We start from the raw sequence: 14,399 nt of genomic DNA, 5'->3' as shown, positions 1-14,399 counted from the left end.
TCTTTTGTTACCTAAATGCAGAAAATGAGGAAGGGCGCCCACCGTTTTTTTTCTTTTTTATTATTTAATTTTTTTTAGAGGGCGACCAGCGCCCCCCAGAAGGTGGCACCCTAGGCAACCACCTTAAACTGTAAATTAATACCAGGCTGAAAAGCAGAGTTTGATGTCATCAGGGTCATCTCGGGTTGGAGTGGACACTTTAAATTCATACCAGAAAGCCTGCATTACAAACTGAGAGTGTGGACATTGAAAGACATGGACATTTGCCAGGCAGGGAGGGTCTAATGAAATTATACTATTGGTTGCATTATGGGATCCAGCTTTTTTTGGAGCTCGTCCCATACTAGGGACTAAAAGTCAGAATATCTCGGCCTCTGTTGCATCAATTGTGACCATTCTCTTTTCAATCTGTCTTTTGTGCGTTCCTTAATTTTATGGAAGTGGAGCACTAAATAAGTGGAGTACCCCTTTAATTGTCATACATGGTATTGTGTTTCTAGATTGGCTATAAAAACAGTTAATCAACAAGAGAATGAAAAATGTTGAATCTTTAACAATGAAGCAAACAACGGTTGGATTTGCGGGCATAATAACGGATTTGAGCAGCAAATCAACACCTGAATGAATTGGACACATACAGTATTGTGTATATTAGTCCATCATCTCCCTTCATTCTCAAAGACTGGCATTTGGTGAACCTTCATGTTGGACTGGTGCTGCCGGTGAGTGTCGGTGCCAAAGGTTCTCTGGAGTGACTTGGTTTTCTCTTTGATGGTAGTTCAGACTCTGCCCTCCACACCCTCCTCCCAGAGCTACTAAAAGACAGATAAGAGAAACTTCAAAGGCTGCTTTTTCTGCTCCGATCCAAAAGCAGGCAAATGAAGTACGGGCAGATTTGAGTAGTCAAATCGCTTTGGGGTGTGTGGTGTGTTGCGAGCATGGCGACGGCGTTTTCATGGTTGATGCAGTGGTGGAGGAAGTACTCAGTATCCTTTACTTAAGTAAATGTACTAATCCCACACTGTAAAAAAACGATGTTACAAGTAAAAGTCCTGCATTGAAAATGTTAGTAAGAGTATTTAAGCATAATAAGGAAAATGTATTTTTTATTTTCAGGTGCATACTTGTATGTTGGGTTTCTACTAGAACATGTTTACATGCTTTATTGTTCAAAAAACGCTTTACTTTTCTCAAACCGGCTGTGCTGCAGCACCTCTTTTCACCCTTTGTATTAGTATAGTTGCCAGTCGACTAATCGTTATACTTAATAATGTTGGGTAGTTAAATTTTATAACAAAACCTCATATAAAAATGTTACAAGCTCTTTGTATGTTTTGTATGCAAAAATCTCAATTTGTAAAGTAACTAAAGCTGTCGAATAAATGCAGTGAAGTAAAAAGTACAATATTTCCCTCTGAAATGTTATGGAATAGAAGTAGAAAGTAGCCGGAAAAGAAAAGACTTCAAGTACCTCAAATTTCAGAGGGAGTAAATGTATTTTTTACATTCAGTACATACAGTTACATTCCACCACTGGGTAGATGTGATTGATTATCGCAGACCAATCCTACCACCTTAAAAAGCTTTACGTTCTTCATCAAGCACCTAATTACATTACAGAGACCACAGAGTGGTTTCCTCCCTCTGTAGGTTTGGGCGGTGGGATTAGAGAGCTTGTTTCAAAGTGTTCCACCCAGATTTTGTTTAATCAACACACTCCAGCCTGTGTTTTTTAAAGGGTGGCAGCTGAGGATTTGTGTCCAGGCTTTTTTTTTTTTTTTTTTTTTTTGAAGGACAGCTGGGTTATCATCACCCGAAAGCCTGGTGTTTTCTCTAATCTTAATACCCAACCAGAGCCCCCTATTGCTGCATTGGGTGACTGAGAAGGCCATTGGATACCTTAGGCTAAGATTCTGTCTATCAGTCCATAAGCTGATGCTGGATGAAGTGTGTGGATGTGTGTATTATATGATTTCACTATGTCCCAGGGGTGGATATCGGATACAGCATCGTTGTAATCCACAAATGAGATGAGGCCCGCGAGAGTAGAGAGATGCAGAACGGGGGAAACTAGTGCCGCTTTACAACCTAGAGTGAGTTACAGCTGCAGTTTAAACTAATCTCAGTTTGTGGTGGTTGCAGCTAAAGTGATCTATCATGAATATTTCATAATATAGATTTTTACCATCTTAGTTCTGGACACAACTTGACCAGAAAAGGAAGGAAAGGAAAAATAAACAGAAGCTACATCAATTTATTTATTTATTTTGTAGTATTATTATTATTTTTTGGGCCAGTGGAACAAGCTCTACATCATCGACATATTATCACATCCTAAAGTTGTTATGGTTAATTTGTTAGCAAAGTGTCATGTTTCTGGAGACCTGACAAATGTAAGCCTAAACACTCCTTTCAGCTCTGTTTTTGGTCTCCACCGGCTCCCAATGGAAATACATGGCTCTTAATCTGCTAAATGCTCCACTATATTCACCAGCTAGTTGCTAGGTTTGTTTATCTGCCTGCTGTTGGTGGAAACTGGCTCGATGAGAGCGGTGAGACTGAACCAGAACAATAAAGTCGTGAGCCGTAAAACCAAAACAATGAGCTGAAAGACGCTGAAACGTTCTGTAGAGTTGAGTTGATTTGCAGTCGGGTGATTCGTCACTGCAAGCAACTCCTTTCACATTATGCATAGTCATTTGATCCATTGTTAATAAAAAAAAAATATTGATTAATGCAGCTTTAAAAAAACACATACAGTTTTTGTAAATGCAGTATTTCAGAATGCATAACTGGAACTGTGTCTTGCGATACTAGTGACAATTTCTTTCCCCATCATAAATCAGATGACTTTCCCATGATCATGATTTCACAAATTCTCAGTTAGTTATAATGAAACAATACAACTCAAATTAAATTCTTGACAACATACTGTAGGGCTGGGAGATATGGAGAAAATCCAATTTCATAATATTTTTGACCAAATACTTTGATATTGCGACGGTTTTACTGTTTCTGCTGCTTTCACAAGATATTTACACAATCAATAATGCGGATATAATGACAAAATGGGTAAAGGCAAATAATAGAACAGCTAGAGCAGTCTGGTCATTTCAGAAAATGACATCACTTTACTGTAATGCAGCCTTTAAAACCAGGATCACTTATGCCATATTACCATTTTAGGATATCCAAAATCTAAGATGATATCTAATCTCATATCATGGTATCGATATAATATTGATATATTGCCCAGCCCTAACATACTGTCTCACTCATGTTTATATTCTAGCAATCATTTATAACTGGACTGAAAAATCTGCAGTGTCATACTTTGCTGCTATTGCTTTGATCGAGTACATTTTGTTGTAGTCGCATTAAATCATGAAGCTTGTATTGCCAACCTAAGGCATTTTAGATAAAAATTGTCCACCAAAACATGAGTCATATTTAACTAAAGCTGCAGAACGAGAGTCAAAACTCATTTTCCACTTTAACAATGCTAATGTATGAAGACAAAGTGAAGGCTGCTGTGTGGAAAGGTGTGCTCTGTGCCAGCAGTCTGCCTCGTATTGATCCGACTAAGGATAGAGAGGAGACGGTGTGTTGCTCTGCCAGCCTCAGGAGCAAGCTGTGGATTATTCCTCTTTAATCCTTTGTCCTTACTTTGCTCTTTTCCTTATTTCAGCCAGGAGATGAGATGCGATTTTCATCTCTTTTACTCCTCAGCGTTATCTTTATCGCGACAGTGTGCTGGGCATGTTCAGGGGCTTTTGATCTGCCGTTTTTAAATGCTGATTGCCTGGAGGGTGCCCGCTTCGTTACCCCTTGACAGGCATTTTAATTACCACAGAGAACCAAGGCCTTTTTTCACTTTGGCCAGCTAGGACTCAACCAAACTCATTCCATTACTGCACTTTTTGGCAGCAAACCCCCCCCCTCAGCTTTATAAACTTGGTCCAATCTTTTTGACAGTATCATGGTTACACAAGCAGTTTAAGTGGCTTGTAAACAGTGTTGATAAGCACTCTGTGGTTATTTGTTACTCCCACACAATTAACCAATGTCTGTGGCTCTAATCAGGCTTTCTCTGTCACATTTTCCTCCCACGCTGTCTGCTCCCAGACTCCTAAAATGGTTGCTGTCAGCTGCACTCCATGTTTTTTTTCCCCTTCTCTCTGGCTCAACTATATCACACTGTGGGCAAAAACACATGATCCTTTGACAGGCCAGTAAATTTGGGATTTTGTAAGACGGTGGAGCTGCATGCTATTGCTTTTCTTTGATCAGTCCTTTAAGCCTTTGTAACTTGTCCGCTCGCTGCCAAAGCTGTGATGACACAGCCCGGCACCGCTCATTACAGGCCTCTGTGTAAACGGCAGATCCACTGAAATGTACTGCTTTGAGGTTGTTATCTTGCAAAAGCAAATATGTGCCATAAAATAAACTGTATACAGACAATAAGCAACACCAACATTCAAAGCTGGGGTAGGCAGGTTGGAGCAGATTAAAAATAAGTTGTTTTTATAAAACGGTCACTATATCCTGACAATAGTGCATGAGTCAGGTAATCTGAAAAAAATCATGTGCCTCTGTGTCCTTCGGTGTCCTCTGGTGCTCCTAACGGCATCTGCAAGATTTTACAGACCGGAGGAAAACAACCAATCAGAGCCGAGCTGGAGCCTTGCCATCTCTGAGCAGCTGTCAATCACTCGCGAACTCCGATCAAACGGTCAAACTAGGCAGCGCTGATCAAATATGAATCAATATTCTGTTACTGTAATGCTTATTTCTCGCATAAAATGTTTTCAGAAACATTTTGTAGTGTACTGTTTAGCTGTAAAATGAGCATTTGCGAGTGATTGACAGCTGCCTCCGTTGAATGAACAGCCAATAGGAACGCTCTCTCTCAATGAAATGACTTGTGATTGGTCATCGATTTTTTTAAGCCTGAAAACAGAGCCATGAAGAGGTGCAGAAGTCTAGTTATCTCTCAGAGGTACTTGAATTACAATATGCTGAAAGGTTATTATGGCATTTTTGCCCAATGATGCCAAAAATATTCTGCCTACTGTTGCTTTAAATTGCCAACCTTTTAGTTTGTGACACAGATATTTTTCTTCAGTTGTAGTTTGATGTGTGGCTGATAATCAGACAGATGAGATAATTATAGGCTCATTGCATCCACGCCTTCATAATGAGAATATCACAAACAACACTCGGCGTGTGATTTCCTGGTGATTGTCTAATTGAATCTCTTCCTCTAATGAGTTTATAATATGCTTGTCGTACTTCACTGAAGAATATTTCATGTGAGCTACATTTTCAAGTGATGTGAATGAAGTCGACTATAATGGGCCCCCAGCTGATATGGTGCAGTGATATCTTGGAAGAATTAATCACACCCACACTGGGGCCCCTGATAAAGCTGTGGACCAGCGCAGACTGGTCACGTGAGAGGCCACCTCATCCCCCGCCTGCGTCTCTCTATCCTCTGTCAGCGGCTCCCTACAGCCACGGCTCTGAATAATTCAACAAAGCAAAAGAGGGCCGGCGGAGCGGGAGAGGAGATATGGATTGAAGATGATCTCAGGGCACGGGGAACCAGGAAATTGACTTTGTGACGTCAGAATAATCTGGAGAAGCATGCTCGTATGTGAAAGTGTGTGTATCTATGAGTGGGCGTGGGTGTGTTTTAGTCATTATATGCCAGGAAAAGAGAGCTGGAAACACAAGTGAAAGTGAAACACCTTCCTCCCTCTCTTGCAAGAAGCTTTATTAATTCATAAATTCTCTCTGAGCCTCTGACCTGCATGATATCTGCAGTACGTGTAACCGTAGGCGTTGACACATCTGGGTGTTTCATCTCTACAAAGACAGCCTAGGACGCACACGCAGTGTCTTGACATTTGAGTCCAGGTGATTGAGCGGGGCTGTGGGTGGGATTCAGGTGAATATTTCACAGCGCTGACTGAGTTATGACTTGCGGGGCAGTGGAGAAGGTCAATCTTGATGCAGAATGTTGGTGGAATTTAAAGGAGGTTCTCGGTGACTGACCTGACAGGTTTCCATTGAGGTGATCGGTGTAATTTACTGGCGCAGTAAAGAGTTACATCAGATGCATGTGATGGATTGAGCTACAGTTCAGACGGAGGCTTTTTCATGCAAGTAGAGTTGATCAGACCTCATCCAGGTTTGGTTAGCTTTACTTTTAGACATGCTAGCAGCAAGGCTCTAGGGATGGCAATGTAACTGTGGGTCCATCACTTTGGTCCAGACTGAAACATCTCTACAGGGTGGACTGCCATGACATTTTGTGCAGACATTCAAGGTCCCCAGATGATGAATCCTACAGACTTTGATGATACCTGACTATTCATCTTGCGTCACCTTGAGGTTGATATTTGTGGGTTCTGAGCAGTGGGTTACCTACGGTTCTGAAAAGTGAAGCCAATGCGGGAGTGCCTTAAACTTGCATTCTTTCTAATAGCCAGCAGGGGGCGACTCCTCTGGTTGCAAAAAGAAGTCTGATTGTATAGAAGTCTATGAGAAAATGAGCCTACTTCTCACTTGATTTATTACCTCAGTAAACATTGTAAATATGAGTTTATGGTCTCAATCGCTAGTTTCAAGTCTTCTTCAATACAGCGTGACATTCATTTAGTAAATTATGGTCCCATATAGAGTTAAATAGACCACAAAGCAGGGTATGACTTAGGGCGTGGCTACCTTGTGATTGACAGGTCGCTACTACGGCGTTGTCCGGTCTGGGAGTTGTCCGCGTTTTCATCTTAGATCTTTAACCCTTTCATAGTGTGTATTCAGTTTATGAAAGTTAATTATAACTTTTTTGGTCACCTGAAAACGTCTTATTTAGAGTTCGGTTATGCTTAGCTCCACCCTCTCGTGTCACTTCTGGTTGCAAAAAAACAAGATGGCGACGGCCAAACGCTGAACTTGAGGCTTCAAAACAGCAGTCCACAAACCAATGGGTGACGTCACGGTGACTACGACCACTTCTTATACAGTATACAGTCTGTGGTTTTGAGCGAAATGTCTCAATAACTATTAGATGGATTTCTATGAAATTTGGTACACACATTCATGTACCCCTCAGGATGAATTATAATAACTGTAATGATAACTTTTCATGTAGTTCATCAAATGTCCAATACTTTGGTTTATGACCAAATACAGGCAGTGGTGGCCTTAGATTAGAGGTTAGAAAAGCTTGTGACCAGAAGGTCGCCGGTTGACGCCTGCCCCTCCCTCATTACCACCACTGAGGTGCTCTTGAGCAAGGCCCTTAACCCCAACCAGTGGCCAATAGATCAGCCTGTGGTTGTACTGGGCAGCTTCCAGGTGTGAATGTGGTCAGCATGAGAGCATTGCTCCCAGTGAACCTTTCCTGAATACATAAAGGTGAATAAAAAAAATACCTGCAAAACTCTGATCTTCTTTAAACAGGGCCTTCTAAAGAAGGATCAAGCCTTCAGTCACAGTTGTCCTGGCAATTTATAAAGAATTGCAGTACTTTTAGGATTATTGATTCAAGCTGGCTGCTTTAGTGTTGTATTATTTTCTGTCGGTCAGAAGCTCTGGCATCCACTGTTTACCTCGCTCTAATTTACTCTCTTTCATCATGTTTCTGATTATGATTATTGCTTCAATTTAGAACCAAGACTCAGAATGAGAGGGTTCCTTTAAAAGAGTGCATTTGAAAAAGTGTCATGGTGAACAGGAACACGCCTCTGATGATCAAAATGTGATGCTGTTTAAATGTGTGTGACTAACCTAATATCCTAATCTCTGTGTCTCTAGGTGCCCCTGGTTGACGAAGGTGATCTCTCCCGCCGTGCCTCTCTACAATGGCTTGGTCTTCCTGTTCGTCTTGGCCAACTTCAGCATGGCAACCTTCATGGACCCTGGAGTTTACCCCAGAGGTTTGTATGCATGTCTGCAAGTATGCACATGAGATTTAGTGTCTTTTGATGGTGTAAAATGGTTTCTAAAAAAAAACGGTATTGCCCGCGATATTTATCTGACATCTAAAAATATTAGTATCTGTCATAATGCATGTGCACATAAGTATGAGTAATGTTGAGTTCTCATGTAGAGGGTACACCTTTAATAGCAGCACATTTATCAGAGCACCGAAGTACCCAGTGTCTCACTGCTCTATTATCCGCCTTACGGCCTGTTACGGTCCACATAAACTCATGCAGTATCTCTCTGCTGCTTGGCCTGTCAAACCAGCTGCACTGACTTATTCTCCTGATGCCTCTTGTCCTCAGCGCTGGGTTAAGTAATGATGATTGAACTCATCCCCGGGGATGTTTGTAATGCGCTTGTAAATGATAAGCACCTGTCTTGTGCTTTCTCTGCTCATAAAGGGGTAATAATCATTAGGTTGTATAAAGCGAAGGGTATCTTCCTCCCCAGAGGTGACAATGGCCTTCTGCTGCCGCTGCCCCGCTGGGTTTTATAGACTACTGAGGGATGAGGAGCTTTCTAACCTCTTGACGTTATATCTCACTGGCAGCAGACCCAAGCGAAGAATCGACATAGCCATTAAATGACATCTGCTGAGAGAATCACTTCGTCATCCAGATTGTAAAAGTGAGAATGAAAGGTTGGCGTGTATTAAGGGTTTTTCCATTCAGGTCAGGTCATTTATTGTCATTTTCTATTTTGGGGAAACTGCAAAATGAGGTAATAGACAGACGAGAGAGAAGGCTGTGGCTAATAAGGCTGCACAGTTACAAGCAAAAATATCAGCTCGGCGCAAGGGCAAATTGCAGAACTCAGAGTGTCGTGACATTTTCAGTTTCCCTGCAGGTTAAAAGGTGTTTTGACACTATGCAGGATCCCTCTCTGAATAATGTTTTTCATAAAATGTTTTGCTTCTTTATCTGGTCAACATACAGTAGGCTAGCACTAAAATTGTAACCCACTGTGTCGTGGTGGTGAAGTGATTTTTTAAAAATGTTCACTTAAAGGTACTATTGATAACGATGATAACATTCAGTCACTAGATGTCACATTCTCCCTCCCCTGTTCCACTGTATTTACTTCACAACAAGCTGTTGCCAGGCACTTACTGTCAATCCATTTATCCGTTTTTTCCACACTAACTGACGACCCAGAGATACCACGTGATACCAACGTCGTTTTACTATTGAAAACATTCATTTTGGACCCGCCAAAATTTTTAAAATGATTAATTCAGAATCATGATCATTTTTTTTTTTACTTTTATTCGACACCTTTCTAAAGGCCCTGTGGATGTATTAATTATATTTTTTTAAATATTCGTCCACATAAAAATGTTATCAATAAGACCTTTAATTTGATTTCAGAATCAGAAAGACTTTATTGATCACCGTGGGAGCAATTGGGGCATTACAGTCGCTCTTGTATAAACATAAAGAAACGTTAGAAAATAGAATAATGCAACAATGTGTACATAATGCTACAATATAAACACAATATATGTCAAAAAAACAATATATATATAAGTAAGTACTAAAATTAAGAATTCGAAATTGAGAATATAAGAAATATGAAATATGTACAAATACTTGCAATAAGACGTACAAAAAATATATACAACAAATAACCACAGTGCAAATAGGTGGAGATCTAATTGGGGGGATCTAATTAAGTGTGATTTGACCTGTAAAGTGCAACATGAGATACAAAGATATTTGTGTTTAATCCCAGAGTATGTTAAAAGAAAGTCTTATGACTAATCAATAATTTTATATTAACAGTAGGTCAATGACTATGTTTAATGTGAAAGGCGTTCAACAGAAAATTATCATTATGTCTTTCTATTGTGTTCCTCGGTGGAAGAACAATTACTATAATAAAAGACTTAATATGATGTTGCAGTTCTAGTCATTGTACTGTTCTCAACAATAGCTGTTGTACGTGCTCAGCTTCTCAGAACACTGAACCACACTATGTGTTACCCTAGGCAACAGCTAAAGTACATGTTAGCCATGTACACGTAAAAACTGTGTGGATGAGTGCTCATTTTATTATTAAAAGGTCAGTGATTTGAGGTCAATGCTGAGCTCAACTCACGCATATCAATGCTGTGGTGGGTAAAAAAGTGTCACTCAGTAGTCCAAAGAAAATGAAGTATTACAACCCATAATGTGAATAATAATCCACCTTCATGCAAGCAATTATTTTATCAGGGCAGGGGTCAGCGATTTAAATTCTACTTGTAGATTAATGTCATTTAACATGAATACTGATAACAGGATTAAATGTATTTAATAAAGAGTCAGACTGTACATGCATATAGATACAATAAGATGTAAGTATCTCTAAATTAATTTTAGGCAAATTACTTTAATTCTGGCATGTGGTGAAGGATGAAGCTAAATAATGCTGCAAACTTGCGCTAAATTTTGGTGAGGAAAAAACTGGCAATGCCATTTTCAAAGGGGTCCCTTGACCTCTGACCTCAAGATATGTGAATGAAAATAGGTTCTATGGGTACCCACGAGTCTCCCCTTTACAGACATGCCCACTTTATGATAATCACATGCAGTTTTGGGTCATAGTCATAGTCAAGTCAGCACACTGACACACTGACAGCTGTTGTTGTCTGTTGGGTTTGAGTTTACTATGTTATGATTTGAGCATATTTTTTATGCTAAATGCAGTACCTGTGAGGGTTTCTGGACAATATTTGTCATCGTTTTGTGTGTGTTGTATGAAATAGGCCACTGCTTTGTCTGCTGAATGCGTCTTGCATCGAGTGTTTGTATAAAGAAAAGCTGTCAGGGGAGATGCAAGCGTAACTGCCGTCTGTCTGTTGGTCTGGCAGACGGTTTACCTTTAAAATCTATTTGAAGCCACTTGACAGCCATAATAACAGAGCAATCTGTGCTTATGGAACTGTTTATTTCTGTGCTCTACCGTTTGTTCCTCTCTTGTTTTCTCTTTTCACTCTTTCTTGCTTTCTGTGTGCGTGTGCGTGTGCGTGTGTGAGTTCAGCTACCTGGATCTCCCTGCAGTTATTATTGTACTGTGAAATTATTTTCCCAGGTTGGAGCTCCGTGTAGATCGTGTGAAAGTGCCCTTTGATCAGCTGAAAGACATTTTATTTTCCGCAGCGAAAAGCTCTCAGTCGCAGGAAAGGAAGAAAAACAGTTTGATTGACTGCAGAGTCGCATCAAGGGCAGCAAATGCCACTTTTACTCTCATACTGTAGTTTACAGAGTGCGGGTTCAGTTAAATGTCTAGGTCAGATGGAGCAAACTCTGCAAGGGTTAGAGGTTTGATTCCCATTTTAAAAAAACATTCTAATAATGTCTGAACATGTGGGGAATTAAACCAAACAATTTCTGTCATGCATGCGTTACAGTGTGCTTGTTAAAGGGACTCTGTAAGAATCAGAAATTGTTTGTTAACAGTGACACCTTAAATCAACGACAGTCAGCGTCCTGTTGCTCGCGCTTGTGCTCGCACTACATACATGTAGAAGCGAGCATCGGTCAAAAGAATGAGGTGACACAGACAATACAGATTGACAGGCATCATGTTGATGAACGTTAGCAACATTGGCCAGCTAAAACCACAATATCACTATACTGTATATCTCACATACAGTACCAAACGAAGGTCCCTCCATGAATCAAAGGCCCGGCCGATGTTGATCCTAGTGTTAACTTTTCCTGCTTCAGCCTCCCGACAGTGGTCAGAAGGCACAGGGGAGACACTGTGGTCGATAACATTACTCTCTCTGAGTTAACCCCCGCCACTTCACTCAGCAGCAGGGAAACAAGACACGGGAAACCTCTGTTGGTCTGGAGGAGCTGCAGCATTTATCTCTGCACAAACAGTAACTTCCACTGTACAATCACTTGATATTCTCAAAGCTAAACTAACTCTCTTCTGCTCCGCTGCTTGCTCGTTTCGCCGCCGCTCGCTCTCTCTTGCTTCACAACTCACTTTCCACGTCGACACACAACACTAGTTTTCCCCCCTGACGTCGGTCACATTCCTGTTTTGCAAGACGGGCTTCACTAGATATAACTTTGTTTTTTCTGTGCTTCCGTAAAGTTTGTGTTGGAGTCTGAGCTGTGGTGGGGCTGGTTGCTTGATGGCGTTATCGGCATCCATTTCTAACCGATCGTTAGCTATCGTTGCACACTGTTAGCCCTGTAAGTGGAGCTGAAAATAAAGCATGACATCACATCTGTTGGATTTTCCCGGAAAAAATGGGCCAGCTTCTTCACATTAAAAGCCATCTAAAGGCTGATAGAGGAAACCCCAAAAGTCGTGGAAGGTCTCATTTTTTATGTTAGGTTACAACCTGTTCACGCATTGGCAATGAAAAAGCAATTAAAAAACATTTATACGTGTTCATACAGTCTCTTTAATCATTCCTAATGTTAAAAACAGAATGAATAGGTCTATAAAAATGTTCATTCCTTTCAGTGTTTGCTGTCTCTGCAGACAGCTAGCAGCGGGGTAGAGCTTCATTTAAGGTGCTCCCCTGTTGTCCCTGTCAAAGGGAATCATACATCAAAACCATGCTTCTTTGTGACACTCTACCATATGCATCTGCGCTCCGTTAATCTACCTCTGTGTGTGTGTATATCTGTGTGTTTTCCCCACAGCGGACGAGGACGAGGACAAGGACGATGATTTCCGGGCGCCGCTCTACAAGAACGTGGAGATCAAGGGCATTCAGGTCCGGATGAAGTGGTGCGCCACCTGTCACTTCTACAGGCCGCCTCGCTGCTCGCACTGCAGCGTCTGTGACAACTGTGTGGAGGTGTGTGTGTGTGTGTGAATACTAAATGTGCAGAGAGACTGTGTGTTACAGTATACATGCAGGCACTGAAAACTAAGTGTGCGTCATGTTTAGACAAATATATTAGCTTTTTATTAACAATATGATGCTGCTCTGTTAGCGTTGGGCATGTTTGATATGATATAAGATGCACTTTGTTTGGACAAAGTACATATGTTTGTAGTTTGAATCCATTCAGAGGCTTTTCTGTCGTGCCAAGAATTAAAATCTGAGACAAATGCTAAATATAAATATAAATAATTTCTAAATATCTGTGTTTTATGGCAAAAAATGTCCTCATTAAAAAACATAATTACTGGCATAAATATCAGCTTTTGGCAGCTTCAAGCGTAAAATACTGTTATCAGTATTCCAATTCTCATTTTGGTCTGACAAATGTACACACACCTACACACTGGGTGTTGTTTAAAAAAAGGCTCAGTGTTTAAGTGTTTGTAAAAGCCTAGTTAAGGACTGAATGAGGATGTAGATGATTATATACACGTCAACTGATGAAAGTAGAAAGCAGAAAGGCAGTACTGGATTTTGCAGTTAAAGGTTGATTATGGATTGAATGTTTCATTGAAATGTTTCTTCGCCCCTTGCAACCAAGACCATTTTGTTCCTTCACTGGTTTTGCCTTATTGGTCGAGAGATTTAAACTAGTCCCTGCTCCGTGATTAAAGATGATGCACAGGTGAAAATTCTTAAACCTAAATGTACAATCAAATTTAAAGCCCAAACCAGCTGTAGGTCATATATATTTAATTTACGTATCGTATCGTATCGTATCGTATCATATCGTATCGTATCGTATCGTATCGTCTCGTATTTCTGAATTTCTCCCTCCCTCTCTCCCTTCTCAGGACTTCGATCACCACTGTCCCTGGGTGAACAACTGCATTGGACGGAGGAACTACCGCTACTTCTTCCTCTTCCTGCTGTCGCTGACCATCCACATGGTGGGAGTTTTCTCCTTCGGCCTCATCTTCGTCCTCCACCACCGAGAGAGACTGGCAGCGCTGCACACCACCGTCACGTATCCTTTCGCCGCTTTAAATCTCACGGCAAAGCCTGCTGCGTTTTTATATGGACGATTTGGTTGGTTGTCTATTTAAAACTAGGGATGGCAACATTGGAGAAACCACAAAAGAGTACACTCGATTTTTAAAATGATCCAACCGCAAAAAAACCAGCCCAGTGTTGTCAACTCTTTTCCAATTAAATTAGCTAGCAGCGCTAGCTTCAATAGTCATTAATTCTTGAAAGTTGCCAAGTCAGCAACACTGACAGTGCGTTCCTTCAGTCCTCCCTCCAAAGCCACTCCCCCAAAATGATCATTATATTATGAAAGTATATATATAATGAATGTAAACGACGAACAAGGCTATTGTTAGTATTCTTAGCTGTCAAGCTAGCAGGTCTAGACTGACGCCTAATGAGTGCACGGACAGATTGCACGCAGGTCGACAGGCAGGTTGCCCGTCCAGTCAGTACATTGATTGAACGGGTTTATTACAGGCAGCGACAGCCACAGATGTCAGATTTTTTTTTATTGTCAGAGCATTTGATTTATTGATTG

At 40.8% G+C, this 14,399-nt stretch overlaps 1 protein-coding gene across 2 annotated transcripts in view; it reads left to right on the top strand.

Moving 5' to 3' along the window:
* The window catches only part of zdhhc8b (zinc finger DHHC-type palmitoyltransferase 8b), an 81,612-nt gene that overhangs the window by 56,135 nt on the left and 11,078 nt on the right, over positions 1-14,399 (top strand). For both annotated transcript variants that reach the window (XM_037776603.1, XM_037776602.1), the window contains exons 2-4: positions 7,822-7,943; positions 12,642-12,799; positions 13,684-13,856. In XM_037776603.1, coding sequence (XP_037632531.1) covers positions 7,822-7,943; positions 12,642-12,799; positions 13,684-13,856 — 453 coding nt within the window. The remainder of the gene's footprint in view (positions 1-7,821; positions 7,944-12,641; positions 12,800-13,683; positions 13,857-14,399) is intronic.

This window comes from Sebastes umbrosus, chromosome 8 (genome assembly GCF_015220745.1).
Source record: "Sebastes umbrosus isolate fSebUmb1 chromosome 8, fSebUmb1.pri, whole genome shotgun sequence".
In the NCBI taxonomy this organism is placed as follows: Eukaryota; Metazoa; Chordata; class Actinopteri; order Perciformes; family Sebastidae; genus Sebastes; species Sebastes umbrosus.
Note: the sequence above shows the minus strand (reverse complement) of the source record. Positions and strands in the feature narration are given on the sequence as shown.